The sequence below is a fragment of the Eretmochelys imbricata genome, chromosome 7 (assembly GCF_965152235.1).
Source record: "Eretmochelys imbricata isolate rEreImb1 chromosome 7, rEreImb1.hap1, whole genome shotgun sequence".
NCBI lineage: Eukaryota > Metazoa > Chordata > Testudines > Cheloniidae > Eretmochelys > Eretmochelys imbricata.
The window spans coordinates 84664909-84684675 of NC_135578.1; the positions used below are offsets into that span (position 1 = coordinate 84664909).

General features: G+C 44.0%; 1 protein-coding gene across 3 annotated transcripts in view; it reads right to left on the reverse strand.

Annotated features, from left to right (window-relative positions):
* PALD1 (phosphatase domain containing paladin 1) overlaps positions 1–19767 on the reverse strand; it is a 170761-nt gene that overhangs the window by 95589 nt on the left and 55405 nt on the right. For all 3 annotated transcript variants that reach the window (XR_013346656.1, XM_077821981.1, XM_077821980.1), the window contains exons 2-10: positions 16925–17119; positions 16087–16189; positions 15016–15195; positions 11955–12119; positions 11015–11175; positions 10140–10215; positions 7170–7321; positions 5581–5677; positions 5233–5337 (exon numbers count right to left, since the gene is read on the reverse strand). Coding sequence is in view for 2 of the 3 variants with exons in the window: in XM_077821981.1 (XP_077678107.1) it covers positions 5233–5337; positions 5581–5677; positions 7170–7321; positions 10140–10215; positions 11015–11175; positions 11955–12119; positions 15016–15195; positions 16087–16189; positions 16925–17106 (1221 nt within the window). In the remaining variant the exon portion in view is untranslated. The remainder of the gene's footprint in view (positions 1–5232; positions 5338–5580; positions 5678–7169; positions 7322–10139; positions 10216–11014; positions 11176–11954; positions 12120–15015; positions 15196–16086; positions 16190–16924; positions 17120–19767) is intronic.

Below are 19767 nucleotides of genomic sequence, written 5' to 3' on the forward strand. Positions count from 1 at the left end.
CACAAAAGTGCCATCAAACACTTTTATTGCTGAATCATAGAAATATGGGGCTGGAAGAGACCTCAAGAGGTCAGCTAGTCCATCTCCCCATGCTGAGACAGGATCCTTACACTAACCCCAACAGGTGTTTGCCTAACCTGTTTCTTAAAAATCTCCAATGATGGGGATTCCACTGCCTCCCTTGGAAGCCTATTCCAGAGCTTAACTATAGTTAGAAAGTTTTTCCTAAAATCTACCCTCAATCTTCCTTGCTGAAGATTAAGGCCATTACTTCTTGTCCTACCTCCAGTGGACAGGAAGAACAGTTGATCACCCTCCTCTTTATAACAGCCCTTAACACATTTCAAGACTTATGTTCCCCTCTCAGTCTTCTTTTCTCAAGACTAAACAAACATGTCCAGTTTTTCTAACTTTTCCTCACAGATCAGGTTCTCTGGACCATTTATCATTTTTGTTGCTCTTTGTCCATTTTTTTCCAGTGTACTGCCCAAAATGGGACACAATAGTTCAGCTGAGGCCTCATTACTGCCAAGCAGTGTGACAATTACCTGCCATGTTTTCTATATGACACTTGTTAATACTCCCTAGAATGATGTTAGCCTTTTTTGTAACTGCGTCACATTGTTGACTTATATTCACGAGCCACTATACTCCTGGGTCCTTTTCAGCAGTACGACAACCTAGCCAGTTATTCCCTATTTTGTAGTTGTGCACTTTATTTTTCCTTCCTAAGTGCAGAACTTTGCACTTGTCTTTACTGAATTTCATCTTGCTGATTTCAGACCAATTCTTCAATTTATCAAGGTCATTTTGAATTTAAATACTGTCCTCCAAAGTGCTTGAAGACCCTCCCAGCTTGGTGTCATCCACAAACTATATAAGAATACCCTACCATTATCCAAGTCATTAATGAAAATACTGAAAAGTACCAGACCCAGGACAGACCCCTGCAGAACTTCACGAGACACATCCTCCCAGTTTACCAGTAAACCACTGACAACTACTCTTTTAGTATGGTCTTTCAACCAGTTGTGGACCCACCTCATAATACTTTCATCTAGACCACATTTCCCCAGTTTGCTTATAAGAATGCCTCACTAAAAATCAAGATATATCACGTCTACTGCTCCCCACATCCAATAAGACAGTAACTCTGTCAGAGAAGGAAATTACATTGGTGTCCATGATTTTTTCTGAACAAATCATGCGGCCTGTTGCTTATCGCCCTATTATCCTCTAGGTGCTTACAAACTGATTGTTTAATCATTTGTTCCGGTATCTTTTGAGGTATCAAAGTTAGGCTGACTGGTCTATAATTCCCCAGGGCCTCTTTGTTCCCTTTTTAAAAATAGGTACTATGTATGCTCTTCCCCAGCCTTTTGGGGCCACACCATCCTCCATGAGTTCTCAAAGATAATCGTTAATGGTTCCAAGATTGCTTCAGCTACTTCCTTAAGTACCCTAGGAAGAATTTTTGTCAGGCCTTGTCAACTTGAATACATCTAATTTATTCAACATTCTTGAACGCTGTTCTTTCCTTATTCCGGCTTATGATCCTTCTCCCTTGGTATTAATATTAATTGTATTAAGCATCTGGTAATAATCTTTTTAATAAAGACAGAAACAATATAGGCATTAAATACCGCAGCCTTCTTGGTGTCCTCCATCATTAGTTCTGCTTCCCTGCTAAGTAACGGACCTACAATTTCCTTCATTTTTCCCTTCCTCCTAATGTACTCATTCTGCACTTTAGGGCATGTCAACACTTACTAGTAGATCGGCACTGCTGTAATTGATGCAGCAATTGTCAATTTAGCTGGTCTGGTGAAAACATGCTAAATCGATGGGAGAGCACTCTCCATCAATTTGTGTACTCCACCTCCACAAGAAGCGCAAGTGAAGTCGACGGGAGACGCTCTTCCGTCAACACAGCACAATGTAGCCACTGCGGTAAGTGGATCTAACTATGTCGACTTCAGTTACATTATTCATGGAACTGAAGTTGCGTAAGTTAGATTGATTTACCGCGGTAGCATAGACCAGCCTTTAGTCTTTCTGATTTTATCCCTACCAGATTGCACTGTTCTTTTGTGCTTAGAAATTTGTCCACGTTTCCACTTTTTATGGAATTCCTTTAATTTTCATGTAATTAAAGAACTCCTGATGGTGCCATATTGGCCTCTTACTATTCTTCCTATCTTTTCTTTGCTATAGGCCAGATGCTCAGTTGCTGTAACTCAGTATAGCTCCATTGATTTCAATGGGTTGATACCAATTTAATCCATGGCACCATGTGCACACTTTAACATTGCCACAAGCAGCACTGATTGGAACATTTGAGCTACTCTGATATCCCTTGCTTTAAATGAGCAATAAAGTGTAAATCTGCTTTGAGCCATTGCCGTTAACTAGTACATGGTATTTGAGGTATGAAATTAAAATGGATGTGAATCCCAATCAAACTGATAGAAAATCAGTCATGCATCACAAGACAGTTAACTTCCCTATTAACCAGATCCCTGCCAACCACATGCCGGCTTAGCAGCACCAACTGTTTAATGCAAGTTTTCTTGTCCATTGGATCAAGGATGGGATGACTGGCAGACAGCAGCATCAGTGATAATTAAACCCAAATTAGATACAGTCAGATTCCATTTTACCGATCATTTGGCCTGGCCATTTGAGAGGTTACTTGACTGGTCAGGTCCTAGCTCATGCTCCCTCATGGGCAGAATGAAAACAAACAGCCTATCCTATCCACCCCACTTAGGAAGGTGCGCCTACAAATAGAGGTAGCAGCCAAGGTCCCCAGGGGACAGCCTTATAAAATAAAAAGATAGTCTTCTATAAAGCCTCCCCAAGAAGGATAGAACATGTAGTTTGCTGAAGAGAGGAGGTCTTAAGTGGTGGCATATGCGATAGTGAGTCTCCTCATATGTTGGTATAAATCAGCAATAACACCTCTGAAGTCAATGGAGGAGCACTGGTTTTACACTAATGTGCTATATGGCTCTGATTGTGCTCTCACGTGGTATTTGCCTCCAGCAAGTACTATAATTTCCCATTTCTTGTCAATCGATCGGGAATATTTCAGCAAAAGGAAGAACAGGATGCTTTTTCTTTTTAATTGCATTATATAGGGTTCATCCACATTGCATTGGAGTGGGATGAGAGGGTAAGAGATCAGTCCCAATCAAAAGGTAGCAGAAATGACTTATTCCTAATACCGTAAATTATAAAGCACACCCATAAATTCAGTACAACAAAAAATTAATGAAATAATATTATAGTTATGACTTCATCCAAGATTGGAAGGGAAGCAGAAAGAGAAAGCTTTATCCCATCCTTGGTCTTCAGAGGTGCAGCAGCAGGAGTTCAAGCAGAGTGGCAGCTTAATCCTGAATGCTCTTTTACTATTATGATGTTATGGATTCATTGTGCTCTATACAACCAACAACAGGAGCTCCTATCCCTGGCTCTAGGCACTCCTGATAACTTTCAAACACACAATTGTAAAATGAACCACTCCTGCAATCACCCAGCAGCTAAGGATACCCCAGCAACAATAAAAAAATCACAAATATTTCCTCAGGGCATAAGCAAGTCAGTGTTATAAATAAAGTCAGTGAAATAAAGTAAAGAGCATGTCATTTACATTACAACGTCATGAAAGCCTCTTCCCTCAGACACACCTCACTTTTTGACAGGGATGAAATCACACCTGTGTATTTTGACACAACAACACCTCATCTCAGACAGCTACATCACCACCTCATCAGCAGGAATGAGAATTTTCCTTCCCAAAGTGCTCTCTTGGAAGAAAGGAACATTCCTTCTGTATTCCGCATAAACCTTTGGCCAAAAAATGGTCTTCTGGCTTTTAACACAATCTAATAGCATATATCATCTGTGTTTATAGTGTCTCTCGTTTACACCCGAACTCCATAGTACATCCTGTTTATCTCTTCAAGCACAGGAGACTTCAAAAGGAAAAATGACGTAGTATTCCCATCTTTCCATCCTCCTTTCTTCAATTCTTCATTCACCCTGTAACTTGCTTCTAATAAATGACAAGTTCACTATCTGGGGATGTAGGTTAAAGACTCCACGGCCACAGGTAAAATGAGTATGGTTGTCTCAAATGCCCACATCACAAAGAGACCCACACCATTTGGCACAAGAGGCAGCCTCTGCTCAAGGGAAGTCCAGGATTGGAAAAAGACGAGCACTGGCAGAACTACATGGGAGAAGTTAACACAAGCACTGTATTCTCACCCACATTTTTTGAAGGAACTTTAGTATTTAGTCTGTAAACTGGAATAAGACAGGAATCTGACGTAAGAGCTGCTCCATCACCAGTGTCACTCCTGCCCCCATGTCATACTGAAGGACAGAGCTCTCACTATGACACTGCCAAGAATCCCTATAAAACAGTCAGTCTGAATTACTAGGGATTGACAACAATACTTAGCTCACATACAACACTTTTCATCCACAGATCTCCAAGTGCTTTATGCAAGGTCAGTTTTGTTATACACATGTTACAGATGGGGAAATGAGGCACAGGGAAGCTACGTGACTTGCCTAAGATCACTCAGCAAAGCAGTGGTAGAGCATGGAACAGAATCCAGGTTTCCTGAGTCCCAGTCTAGTGCCCCAGCCACTAAGCCACCCTGTGCGTGGATTTAAAAGCAGGACTCTCCTCTAAAAAGTGACTTAGCAAAAAAGATCATGAGCTTCCATGTTTATTATCGATCAGTAATTTCCAGATGATAGGTATTCAGTTTATATGGAAAAACAGGTGCTCAGTTTATAAGTAAAAGTAGATGTTTACCAAAAAAAAAATTGTCAGTCCTTCTCACTCCTAGAGACATACTTGTCAGCACAAACATGAGTCTGATACCGATATTGCCCAGAGAGGTCAATATCTGATGGATGGGCTGATACCCATCCTAAATTAGAGGCCATGAAATTCTTCTTCTGCAAATAATCAAGCTACTGTTTAAAATGCTAAACGAAGCAAGGAGAGTTGTCAATCTGGTGACTTCCATCAGCGCAAAATTCACCCCAGATTTTTTTAAAATAAGTACATCACCTGCATTAGCCTATTTGCATTTCACTCCAAAAAGGTGCCTATTCTCTTAGTACTAGATTTTTTGTTTTTTGTTAACAAAATATGAATTATTCTCTTCAATAGGCACCATGGTTCTGTAGTTTGGCTCCCTACAGTACCTGAATCTGGTAATCTTCTCCAATCCCTTCCAATTTCTTCTTATACTCATAGATGGCTTCCTTCATGTCATGCATTTCAGAGCAGCAGGAAATGGCACTGTCCACCTTGGAGAGATCAAAAGGGAATTCAGTAATTGAAGGCAAGAGATGAGATTTCACCCTCTCCCAGCTGGTCCTGTTTGAGTCTCTCCCTTCCCCTCCCTCCCTCCCTCCCTCCACCCCCCCCCCCCCCCCACACACACACTTTCAGAGACACATCCTTTCCACACAAGGGCTATACACCTGCCTGAAGGCCACCAGCATGAGATATACCTACAAATGTAAGCCCAGCCACAGACAGACGCTTACCTCCTCAACGATTTGTTGGCCTTTTGGTACCATGTCAATAAAGTTCTGAATAACCCAAAATCGGTCCCTGGACAAAGTATTAGCAGGATGTGAAAGGCTGTAAATAAGGAAGGAAAGGAACAGAGTAAGTTTGAAGTTATAATAATCTCCATCGCTTCTCTCCCTCCTTTTGCTTTCCTTTTACATTTATGCCAGTTTAAAATCTTAAAGGAAACTATCCTGTTTCACATAATTCATCCAATCAACCTAGCACCCAGTAGGCAAGATTGTGTACAGTAGCTGAGCTTACAAGTGTCTTCCATTTTGAAAGGTTCTAACAGTTTGCTCTATGTTGAAAATAGGGAAATGACTTTGGATTAAAGGGATACCATCCATCCATTTGATTGTACTACTTTTATATTATGTATATTTAGAATCCCTTTCCCATGAGCACACTGTCCATATTTTTGATTTTTGTTTTCCTCCAGGATGCGTATTGTTGGCAGGTAATCATCATCCTGAGTCTACACAGACAGAGTCTACACAGACAGCATAGCTTCAAGGTCTGAGCTGCTGCCACCTGCAAGCCTTCCTCAGAAAGACAGGAGAAACTGCTCCTGGGGGAAGCTACAGATAAGGGTATGGAGATGTTCAGTCCTAAAGCAGCTCTTGCAGGAGTGGTCCAGAGAGGGGAGTGTATTATAAATGGGCTGGGAGCCTCTATTCACTGTGGTGTATAAGCTGTTAGAGCACACCAGTAAATCAGGCACTGGATGGAAGGTGCTCTTGTGGGGAATAGCCCTCCATATCCCCACAAGAGTGCTATTGCTGGGAGCAGGCCCACTCTCCCACATATGTTATTGAAGGGGGCCCCAGGCCCCAAATGTCATTTAATGGGAATATAATTAAATCATCAATACCTTTACTCACATTCCGGTCTCTAATACAGAGACCAAGCACCTACCCTCCTTGTGCACTCTCTGCGGATAGAGTGATTTGGACAGACTGTGCCTGGCTTCTGGAGAAGGTCATGTGGGGAGAAAGACCAGGAATGGAATAGCCGTGGCGCGGTGGCTGAACTGAGCCTGTAGTCAGCGTGTCTCTTGTCGGAGAGATCACACTAAGGCTAGGTCTACACTACGGAATTACTTCGGTATAACGACATCGCTCAGGGGTTTGAAAAATCCACACCCCCTGAGCAACCCAGTTATATTAACCTAAGCGCCGATGTAGACAGCACTAGATCAGTGGGAGGGTTCTCCCGCTGAGGTAGCTACTGCATCTTGCAGAGGTGGATTAACTATGCTGACAGGTTAACTCTCTCCTGTTGGCACAGAGTGTTTTCACTAAAATGCTACACCGGTGCAGCCGCAGCATTGAGTGTAAATTTTCTTTTACAAAAGAATTTATAAGAATTTCTACAGCAATTCAATTCTTCCTGTGAAAAGCACCCTCAATACATGCACCCTTAGCAATTAACATGGGAGGGTTTTCTTAAATACAAGTTAGTTATTTAAGCAGCTCTGGTACTAAAGGAAGCCCTTGGCACTCTCCTCCCCATTTCATTCCACCAGCTATCTAAAAGGGGAGGGAGATGAAGGCATGCTTACTCTTGTTTCTGTGCTGCCCCCTTGCGATGATAAAGCACCAAAGTGCCTAACACCATGGCAAGATTGGTCCTGCCAACACCAGTTTGGCAGCTGAAGAGTAAAGCAGGAGGCAGTCTGCTGGGGTCCTGGAGCAGGAGCAGGTTTGGACTCTCCTATAATTGAGATAGAGACAAATGTATCATCTCTCACACAGAGCATCATAAAATGCTTCACAGTGAATACATGCAAGCAGGAAGGAGACTATAGTACACAGCTCAGTACTTATAAGACAAACATTAAAATACAAAGGGAGATCAATATCATCGGCATCATTTTCACATGAGGAAACAGGCACACAGAAATTAAATGAATTGGGTCACATTCACACTCCTTTGGCTGTTTCAAGTTCACGCAGTGCTGCATAAGCAGAGAGCTGTCCCTTAGGTCTGTAATACCAGGGACAGATAATGGTGTGATCATCTTAGATCGGGTTTACCTCCTCTATCACCACTGACCTGCTACTTTCTGTTTGGCTTTAGGAGTAGAGCAGATCTATTGCATCTCTCCACCAGACACCAGGTTCTCCTTAGCAGCCCAGCTTTTGGGTACCTATTGTGTTGCTCTGTCACTTCAATTATACATTTGACCTGCTTGTTTTATGGCTTAAGCCTTCAATTTCTCTTTTCATTGTAGTTTTTGTTACACTAAAGTGCAGGGAACAAACAATAACTAACTGTATGTTTGCTGGGGATTTCTGGAACAATGTAAGCCATACGATATTTTTGCAGCAGTACAGAAAAAGAATTAAATCTACTAGGCCAATTTTACCCCTGGAGTCAGTGGAATTACAACAGATTAATTATACCCCTAGCTTTCAAAATGCAACAATATGCCATACGCTGCAAGTGGTAACCCAGGCTGGTGGAACCCAGAGTGTGACTGAAGTGTGGCTGGCAATCTGCAGCTATACACAGACACCAAATGTGTTACCTGCATGCTGAAGGGCTGTTTGTGAGTGGCCAAGGTGGGAGACAGAAAGCACTGAGACACACCCAAGTTTGCCAGGCATGGGTGAGACAGCCCCTCACTGATCTTGATTGCACTCTTCAAAATGTCATACTGAGCACAGCAGCTCTTAATTTACAGGACTGACGAGAATTAAGCAGGAGTAAGTGGTTAAGTGAGCCCTAGACCAAAAGCAGCTACCATACCTGGATCAAGACATCTGGAGACATTCTATCCGAATTACAAACAGCAGAGAAATTAATGGCTAAAGTAAATGGTCTAGGGAGAAAAAAGGCAGAGTGGGAGATGGTGGAGGAAAAGAGAAAATAGATTTTGTATTTCATTTGGTCTTTTGGGAACAAGAAGCACTCAGAGCTCTCTGCATACAAAAATGGTGATGTTTCCCATCAGTTGAGCAAGCATCCTGCTGCATCCAGCACATATGCTCCAAAAAAGGCAGAGCAAAAAGGAGAATGCGTGAAAGAACATGAAGCAGGATGGAAAACGTTTTGGAAGAACACAAGCCCTCAGTGTGCACCTCAAACAGGAAGGAACTAAGATAAACACAGGTTGCCCAGTTTTTCTAAATCACTGCGTCAAAGCAAGAACATGTGACTACATCTGAAGCAAAATGAACTCAAAGCAGCTGTTTATCATTTAGGGTTGAGACAACTTGAGTCTAAACAAAAAAATCTCACTCTAAGGCAGATTTTGGTGCCAAGAAAGCATTAGTGACACTTTCATTGGTTCCTAGAAAAAAGGTTCATTCCACTCCCCTTAAATCCTACTGGAAAAAAAAAAAAATCTTTTTTGAAATTAACACAAAATAGACACGTTTTCCTAGGGGCTAGTGTTTTGTACAGCCACACACAGGGGTTGGGCCAGGCAAAAGATGAGTGGTTATTTGTGTGAGAGAGTTATCTGGTGAGAAGCGCCAGAACAGCAGCCCTGAAGACTCAATCCCTCAGTTTATCCATGGAACAGGTACAATACAAGCAGTAGCAGTGCTAGCTTCCCCTGCAATATCCCACCAACGTACCTCACCTTCACCTGAAGAGACCACCTCTAAGGATCACTCTCCCACCATAGTGCCAAATATAATGAAAGCCATTGTTAACCGGGAACAGAACTAAGGCCTCCAACTCAATTCAGAGGCCAATGAACAGTCACAAGATGGCAAAAACTTTTGACCACTATGAACCCAAGCCAGATGTGCAACAGCAATGTAGAGTATCCCAAACATGATTTTCAGACCTCAAGTTAATTTAAATATTTTAAGGGCCCCGGAGACAATCACTCCTGAGAACTTTGCAATAAAGAGCCAGAGTGCTGTGCTCTTGGCATCTCTCACACGCTGCGCTTGTGTGTCAGAGCTTGGATCAATCCCATCAGTAACTTTGGAAGCCATTTTGGGACTGGATTCGATCCAACTATACCATACCGTTGCTCATCATGACAGGTGCTCCTTCCCGAACCACAGGGGTTCCACACTGTATTTCTGGCCAGCTACTACAAAGCTAGAAGCTTCAAAAGAAGTTTAAAAACAGACACACAAGCTTGCCAACAGATTGGAATGTGGATCTGGAGCTGTGGTAACTAACATTAAAACCATTCAACAAGTACACATTAAGCAGGCCATTGGTCTTCTGCTTAAGACATTTGACCTCAGGGAGTCCTTGGCCCTAACCCAGGCTCAGCCACTGACTCATGTGCCCTTGACAAAGTCATTTGCCACTCCCTTAAGATTTATCTCAGGAGGGAACCTGGCTTAAAAAAAAACACAGAAACCTCATTAGAAATCAGATGCTGCATCTGACCCAAGTAGCTTCTCTGGAGGGAAATAAACAACAAGCAGGTGACAGTTAGTGAAGTAATTGCTGCTAGTCTTTCTGGTCATGCTAACAGAAATCTGATATTTTAACTCTAACTGCCTCCAAGCTGCTAATGTGAGACACCTTCTGCAGTTCCACAGTCTGCAGTCCTTACCCTGAGGAAATTGGTGAAAGCATCAAACTGTGCTTCTAGAGGTGCCCCATCCACAGGCAATGGCAGCCGATTGTACCTGCCAAACACAGTAAAAAGACATTCATCAGGATGTGAGCAAAACGCCATTCATTGAAAATAAGCAGATTTTACACTCTAATAAAGTTCTAGAGCACAGACAACTGGAAATGCTGCCTTCTGATGTGTGTGAGGGCCTCACTTAAAAGAAGAATGATGTAAAAAGAACGACTCTAAAAATAGTTATGTATTCAGTAATGGTCACTGTGTTTCTAAATTTAGAAGAGGATTATCCACATGTTTTGGGGCATCTTTCATGGTTATAAAAGTAGAGTGCTTCTGCCATTCATCCTTTGGGCGGAGAACAGCATGGTTTTATGGGGGTAGGAGAAATGCACATCCATGCTGGGGGTTGTTTGAGTCTCCTTCCCACCCTTCACACCTCTCAGCCTTGAGGCTGCATAACACAATTTCCATTCTTCCAATAGGGTGGACTGGACAGAACTTTCCATCAGTATTGCTCTCCAACTGGACAGAAGGACTCTTCCTTCCTTCTCTCTAACCAGAGCTCAAGTTATTACATGTTGAAACCACAGAATCTGTGACCTCTGGGAGATTGGGAGCATGACCCAGAAGTACATTTATGAGAACACCAGGTCTATGTTACAGTTCTGGGACTTTAGGGAAAGTATTGATAAGACTGAATATTTGATTGGTTCCCTTGGCATGGCATAAATAAAACTTTTTTTAAATAAACATGCAGAGGAAGAGAAAAGAAAGAGCAGAAAAGAAAAAGAGGAGGCTGCCAAACTATGTGGGTGATTTAAATGCCAGGAATGTTTTATGTGCCTGTGGGTTACCTGTAAAATGGCAGCAGGAAGACAGGCCGCTTGTACACCTCCTCCATCACATGGATGTCCTCTTCGCGCTGGATGGTCACGGAGTGCGGTTCATCTTTGAAGTGTTCAATGTCATTATAGATGTAGTAAATGTTCTCACTCAGCTGAGCAAAATCATGTATCTTCAGTAAACAAATGCAACAAAACCACGTTTAAAACAACTGCTTTACAGTTTGATCCCCATTTTCAACCCAGCAGCACATGGGAATCGCAGAGCTTATATACAGCATGTGCTGTTTTGGACAAAGGAAACAAACAACTTGACTGGGCTCAACATATTGGTCACTAGAAGTTTGTTCATGCTACACAATCTGGCACAACAGGCAGTGCCCACTCACAAGAGGCTCAGGACTGGAACAGGAAGGAGGATGTTGCATATAAGGACTGAGGTGAATTGGTAAAATTGTGTGCAGATCTAGAACTGAAGTAGCAGGCATGAGAGCAGCTGGAGGTCTAGGTGGAGACACAATGGGAGAGCTGTACAGGTGTTCAAAGGTGGAATAGCATGGATGCTTGTGGGTCAGGACTTTGGTTTACTTGCAAAGCTGGGTAAGGGCCCAGAGCAGGGATTCTTTAGGCCAGGAACAAAGTGCAATGTAAGATTCTGTGGGGTTTTAGCCTCTATTTTTTGGCCATTAAAAGTCACCAAGTAAAGCGGAGAAATGATTTTTTATATATAAATAAAAATCATGGCCCCTCCCAAGGGTCACTTCCCACTGGACAGTGAAAAAAACCTCCACTATACAGTGTATCAGAATTATCAGGTGGTTCCAATCAATTGTCCCCATTCCCTGCCAAACACACACCTCAGTTCACCTCAGTCCCCGAAACCAAAACTGACAGACACCCCAGGTCCCGCTATTTCACACAGTGGAACAGCTTCCTTATGCCTCCCAATCACCTCTTTCCGAATTGCAAGCTCCATGTTGTCAACTTTGACCCCTCTTGGCAGGCTGTGCAGGTTTTCATGCAAGTTCTCCTTTCCTCTTGGTGTGTAGGGCACAAAGTCGTTTTCCATGCGTAGAAATAGAACCGGCTCCTCACGAACACAAAAGAAGATGCACTCCTGCAAAGACACAGGTACATGCCAGCCAACAGCCTCCACTGCTCCAGCTTTGTGAATGGTTGATGAATGCCTAGCTGAGCTCAGCATCTAGAGAGAGGAGACTAGACTAGAGAGACTCTTATTCTGGTTTTTAAAAGCTTGTGAGGCATATAGTGGCAGACATGATATACTGACCTAGACAGATGGATACTGCTGTGCCATTTTTTTCCCCAGTCAAGCTGGGGGAGTGAAGGTCTCAGTGTCCAACACTGGGACGGTGCAAGGAAAATATTAAAGAGACAGGATTGTTATTTTTCATTATTTGTTTTGTATGTTCGGAGGAACTTAAGATCTTGAGCTTTAAACCTGTCACAACAGGTGCTTATGACAGCGTTAAAAAGGTGTCATGAAAATTCACCAATATGTGCATTACCTACCTCCTGGTGCCACGATGAGGATGAGAATATTAATCACCAAGTATTTGTCCTGGATGAGTGGGGGGCATAAAATTTTGGAAGGCTGCCTTATTTTTGGAGGTAATTATTTCAGTCACAGCTCTTAAGGCAGGGCCATTTTATGACTGGTGTGAATTGCAGAAGGCAAACCCTCTCCTTCATGCCACTCTCACCGCAATGGATAGTGCTTCCCAGATGCCCAACTCAGTAAAAAAGGGGAACAAGAGGGATTAAAAATAAATAGGTAAGGGGCAACACCACCAGAGCATCATTCTACTTCCACCCACATCCAAGTGAGCAGAGTGGCTTCTTTCAAGGCTAATGCTATCTTGGGTATTCCACAGGGGGACTGCAGCTAATAACTTCCACAGGAGCATTCCACTCCTATGATTCCCCACCCACCAGTGCACAGAGTGAGGTTCCTGGGTCCCTCCCACTGCTGTCTGGAGGTAATTGTATCACACACCAACAGGCTTTTGTTTAAAACTAGAATTGGCCAGCAATGAGCTGTTTGTATTTTGACTTAAAGTCATAGCTACAGTGTACTCACAACATCAGCAGCCTGTGGAGACTATACAGTTACTTTCACTTCATACTGTCCACAGTTACCCACAGGCCCAATATGTCAATGAAAATCAGAAGTTGCAGAACTCTAAAAGGAGCCATTACATCCAAACAACTCAAACAGTTTCACTCACACTGACAAGCAGGAAATCCATCCTCACCTCACCCTCTTGTGCTTAAGGCTGCAGCATTTACTCTAAGTATCACTGCCCATTATTATATGTAGGCACAGAGAAGAGTGGCAGTTTTAACCTGCTTGTGTGAGCAAATCAAACACACTAAAGTTATTTTAACAAAGTTAAACATTTAATGGACTCTCTTCCCCGCCTCCCTCACGTGGCACTCTATATACCTCAAAGCAGACCCCTGGAACCCCCATATTCACCACCTCCATATAATTAGGATATATTTTGTGCAAAGTATGTCTTGTGAGGTATCATTTTAAAAGTCTTGATCTGTTGAACACTAATGTCCTCTTGGATTGTATGTGCTATCATTGTATGCGCAGTTATGAAGTTTTGCTATGTGTGTGTTACTGAAATATGTTGTGAGGTTGGGAACACTCACAACCAGCCTTTCAGGTACAAAGATGGAGTAGTCAGACGTGCTAGTAGCCCATTAAAGGGAATGCACTTTCCCAACAGCCATCCCAGAAGACTTCTCAGACAGAGCACATAAACAATGGAGAATACTTAACCAATGGGGGCGGACCCCCACGTCACAAGCACAGATCTTTCCAGCAAGCTGGAAGAAACTACAAAAAGGGGAAGTGGCATCATGACTTGGCCTCACTCCCCCCACAATTCAACACCTGGAAACACATCTGGAGGACAAAGATTCTGAACTTTGAACTTCCAGCCTGTATATTGAGGAATATACCATCTGTCAGGGTGAGACATTGCTTGATTCAATTCCTATTTAGTTTATAGAACTTAGACTGCAAATTTATTTCTTAGGTAACCAACACTGATCTCTATGCTGGCTACTTATAATCACTTAAAATATATCTTAATCACTTAATAAATCTGTTTTATATTTTACCTAAAACAGTGCGTTCTGGTTGAAGTGCTTGGGAAATCTCAGCTCAGTTTACAAAGGCTAGTGTGTGTCCTCTCCACATCGAGGAAGGGGCAGATTAGGTGATGAACTTACACTGGTCAGGCTTCTGAGCAGGGCAAGACAGTACAGTTCTGAGGTGCAAGGCTGGGGAGAATTGATTGAAGACTCTCTATTGTTGGTTCATGAGTGGCTAGGACAAGCATTCATATAATTCAGTTGGGTGTGTCCCTGCCTGTAGATGTCTGTGTAAGTGCAGTACCTGCCAGAGGTTTGTAGCTTGAAAACAGCAACACAGTGTGAGGGATACCCCAGGTTGGTGGGACAGAGGGCTGAGTGGCCCCACAGTCCAGATTGCATCCCAGGAGCCCTATCACACCCCTCTCCACATTAAGATCCACATTAAGAAATACAGTGGAAAACTCATAGCAATGAATTTTTTTCACTGTAGGCCAGTGGTTTTCAAACTTTTTGTATTGGTGACCTCTTTTACACAGCAAGCCTCTGAATGTGACACCCCCCCCCTTTATAAATTAAAAATAAGGGAGTTTAATTTAATGTAATGGGGATTCGGGGCTGTCAGCTCTGTGGAGCTGACAGCTCGCCACCCTCATGTAACATCTACTTTATTATAAACAGCTTTACAGTGCATCTGAGTTCACTCTACGAGGGTTCAGTTGGCCCTGGGAATAAATTTTGTAACTCCCATTCTCATTGATGGATGGGATTATATATGCACATTAAGAGGTGAATATCTCATGTAATATGGAACACTAATTTTTATCACCTAGACAGGTGTGCATTTGGTTTTCTTTCACACACACACACACACACACCCCTACCTTGTGCCCATAGCTCTGGAGTTTCTGCAGCACCTGCTTGAATCCATTGAGACTGGGCTGTCCCATTCCAAACACTTCATACCCTCCTTTGGCCTGTCGGAAATTTGGAGCTCCACAATTGCCTGTAGTGTTCAAGACATCTAATTTACTGTATACATCTCTGACCATAAAATATTTCCCCTGCAAAATAAGTGGTGGAGAAAAGACAATGATTTGAGTGTAAAACAACAAGCATTTTATATGAAACTATGCATCTACATAGAACTGAGCATATTCTAATTCAACAGGAAGGGAGAGGGGCAAGAGATGACCAAGAAGTGTATTTCAACCACTTCACTCAAAAGAAACTCTTCCTAGACATATGTTCAATGTGCCCATATCCCCATCATCCCTGATCACAAGCACATAGCAGAATGGGAAAGCAGAGTACCAGCCAGCAGAAACAGTGTCTTACCAGCTCATAGTGGCTGTTCATTCTAAGAAATGCAAAACAACTTCAGAATTCACTTAGCCAAATGTGCAATGAAAAAAACTTCTTCAGGTCTTTCCCCTGAAGGTGATTAGTTTATACACTGAGCAGCAAGTCTGATTCAATTTCAAAACTGAGTGAAATACCGATATGAAGCTTAGACCCCACATGACCACAGCCTAGAAATGAAGGTTTCCACATGTTTGTAAACATCAGCCTGCCTGCTCAGAGAGATTGCAAAGCTGCCTGGGGTGAAAGTGTTCACATAACACAATACACTAACCGCAGCTGCCTCTCTCTCCTTCCCCTTTCCTTTCCTATCCCCACACAGCCACCCACCTCCATCCCCACAAGCACAGGGATCCCTTTCTGGGATCAAATTAGCTGATCCAAAGCCTCTAAGGAAACCTCACTCCCAGTCCCCGATAACAATGCTTGCAGGGTTTGTGAAATGAATTCCGTGGCATCTGCACAGCTGTGTTACCCTTCCCTTAGCTCATAAAATGCACAGTATAATTTTCACCTCAGGTAATGTGACTTGCTTGCTCTACATACACTGTGACAAAGCGTGCTTATGGCACAACAGGGTTAGCAGCCTTTACCTGTACAAGGTAGTGTTCCAACGTGGTCTCTGAAATCCGCCCCACTGTGTAGTTGGCCTTCAGCAGGTCATCATGAATCTGAAATTCCTCTTTGCAGTTGTAGCTGTGAAAGCCAACACCAAAACATACAGCATTTAAGACAAAGACTTTTTCTCCAGTAAGCATGGGGATCATGGACCAAGAATGTCAAGGGATTGAAGCTCAGGGACACAGGCTGTGAAAAAAGCCACCCATCCCTATCCTATTCACTTGGTAAACCCCAAGTACAATATATTCTCTATAACTACAACCACTGGTTGAAATGTTATCATGTGACAGAAACTAAATTGTGTGCTATACATGGTAATCACCACCACAGATATGCTACACAGGCTGTGGGGCAGAACAGTTGCTGGCAGCACAGAGATAACTGGCAGAGGCTTCGACAAGCGAGAGCCAGGCTGCTCCAATGGGACAGGGTGGAGAAAGTGGGGTGGGGGGAAAAGGATGGTCCCGAATCCTGCACCCACCAAATAGTCTGCTCATCTGGGGATGCAGGAGAGGGGAGGAAAAGAGGAGCCTGGGTCTCTTGAAGGCTGTTCCTACAGGGGAAGCAGGAGGCAGGGAGAGGTTGTAGGACTCGCTGCTTCTCCCCAGGAGATTAATTGCGGGAAGGTCTGTTCTCTCAGCACAGAGAGCTGGGGGGGTTGAGAGGATGAAAGGAGGAGAATCCCCAGTCTTCAACAAAACCAGTAGGGCAATGCTCCTAGAATGTTAGCAGAGGGGAAACTCTGGATGCTGACGGGCTGGGGCAAAGGTTATGTGATTTACAGAAGCACTCCAGCCTGAAGCTACTCACGTGATGACAACAGGCGCCACCTTGTTGGTGATGATGGACTTGGCTTTGTTGTTGTGGAGGCCAACCGTCTGGCAGGAGTGGATGCTAAGCGAGTGGCGGTCCTCCATGGTCCCGTTGCCGTGAACGTTCTCAAACGTAGCTGCTGAGACCGTTTGCTGAGCTGTGCTGGCAGTTGTACCCATAATCCACAGGCAGCTTCATAAAACAGCCAGCAGAACAGGCGGTAGGAAAGGGAGGAGAAACGACGAGACAAAACATTAGGGCTGATCTAAAGAGGACTTAACGCCAACCAAACGTCATGACAGAATTACCAGATGCTACACTTTAAACAGGCTCAGATCTGACACTGTACAGACAATTGTTGACCATGTCTCCCCCTTTAAAGGTTTCGCATAATTGGATGGTTTTGATGCTCATTAAAGTGTGGGTAGAGCCAGACAGAGTGTGGGCAGCTGCCTGGGCAGATTCCACCTCCGTTCACACACACCCCTCTGCCAATGCAACTCAGTTATATCCTTCAGCTCTCACAGCCAACACCCAGGTCACACAAACAAACATGGGGCTGGCCATCCCTCAATCCAACCCTGCTATTGTAGGCCTACAGCCTCTCCTGAGCAACAGAGGTGTGTCAGCCTGTGGGGACTCTGACCAGGCAGACAGACAGACAACTAAAACACACACATCCCCACGTTTCATTGGTGAGTGATCCATGTGAAACTGAACCCAGGAGGTTTAGCTCATCTATTCCCAATTTTCAAAACATAAAATAAAATTGCAAAGTAATAATGGCCTCCAAAGAATATATGGAATTCATCTGGCATTTCAGGGTATGGACACACATGGTCCCCTTGGTCATGAATGCTAAGCTACCTTGCTGTTTAAGGGTAGGCTGAACTCCGCTCTCACGGTTTAAAGTGGGGTCTCTGTCCCTCCAGTTCAAGGAATACATAAGCACTGCAGTCTCCCATGCTGTCCCAGCAGACCTAGGTGCTACCCTCGCTCTGCCACTGAGTTGCTGAGGATATGTCTACACCGTGAATGGCAATCTGTGGCAGTGAGTCTCAGAGCCTAGGTCAACAGGCTGGGGCAGGCGGGGCTTGTGCTACTGCACTAAAAATATCTGTGTAGACATGGTAGCTAGGGCTCTGAAGCCCAGCCCCGCTTTCTGAAAGCCTGGGTAGGGGTGGGCTTCAGAGCTCAAGCTGCAGCCCGAGTTGCAACATCAGCACAGCTGTTTGCAGCGCAGTAGCATGAGATCTGCAAGCCCAAGTCAGCCAACCCAGGTTCGAAGACTCACTGCCTGGGGCTGACACTCACTGTTTGGAAGTACCCTTACAGTGGCTTTGGGCAAAACACAGCTTCTGTGTGCCTCACTTTCTCCATCTGCTTTCCCCTTTGCACAGGGCTTTGAAAGCTACTGATGAAAAGTTATGTCTACACTGCAATTAGATACCTGTGGCTGGCCCAGGCCAGCTGACTCGCGCTCATGGGCCTTGGGCTAAGGGGCTGTTGCATTGCAGTGTAGACATTCCAGCCTGGTCTGCGGCCCAAACTCTGGGACCTTCATGCCTTGCAGGGTCCTAAAGACCAGGCTCCAGCCTGAGCCCGAATGTCTACACTGCATTGAAAACAGTCTTTTAGCCCAAGTCCCAGGAGCCCAAGTCAGCTGGCACAGGCCAGCCATGGGTGTCTAACTGCAGTGTAGACATACTGAACAGCACGCTAAGTATTGCTGATGTCCCCACTAAAGACCTGGAGGGGAATGAGAGATCGCCCTCAGAGCAAGATCCTTTTAACTTTAGAAAAAGGGATAGGACGCAGAACAGGTACTGGCCTCTTACTCAATCCTTAGTATTCAGTTCAGTTGTCCCAGCAGTCACATTGCTCCTCTTGGTTTTCCCTCACTTTTAAAAATAGTTCAAAGCCCAATCTAGGGGCTATTGAAGGCCTTTATGAATGGAGTCGGGGGAAGGAAGGATGGGATGGACTGAGTTCAGGGACGAAATGATAGGGCCCCTTGGTTAACATCTCTTGTTAACTCAGAAGTCAGCCATGTTGTACATATCAGAGCACCAGATTTGCTGGTTGAGGGAAGTGTCTAGCCAGCCGCCTTCTTATGACAGTCCTAAACCCATAACATAACATGATGTAAGTTCCTTAACTGAGTGCCCCCTTTGCACAAACACAAGCTGACGGGGCATGAAGAAATGAAGATCCTTGAGTTTGGAAGGAGAGGAGCTAAGGAGACATGTGAGCTATTAGTGGGGACTCTGCTGTTCTGGGGGGAGGGTGTCTTCAACTCTCCTCTAGCTGCAGACTAACTATGCTCTTACACCCAAACCTTCTCTAGATGACAGCACCCTTCCAAACACAACTCATCAGCTCCCACCCACCCCCTTCAAATTCAACAGATTCTTGGCAGGATCTTTGAAACTGGTAACATGCCACTCTCCCAAAGGACTCTGGTGAGAGACACAGAACAAAGATGCTTTTGCAAGGATCAGGAGAATGCAGAGTCTAGCCATCTGCTTTCCTGAGGTCTTCAATTGCTCTTAGCCAACACAGCAGACACACACACATGAGCATCTTTCCAGTGATAACTAAATAGAGAGCATGAGACTGAACTAATGGTGATGGAGGCTGAAAATTAATATGCAAGAGGAAAATGAAAACAGTTTTTCCTAGATAGAAATACTGACCTCTCAGACTAATTTCAAGGGATATGAGGAAGCTGCAGGGAGAACTGTACAGGATCCAAGGGAAGTGTTGCAAAAGCTAAGATTATATTCCATCTGAGGAACTGGGCTAGAAGAGCAGGGACGAGTGCTTCAGTCGCTCCCTGA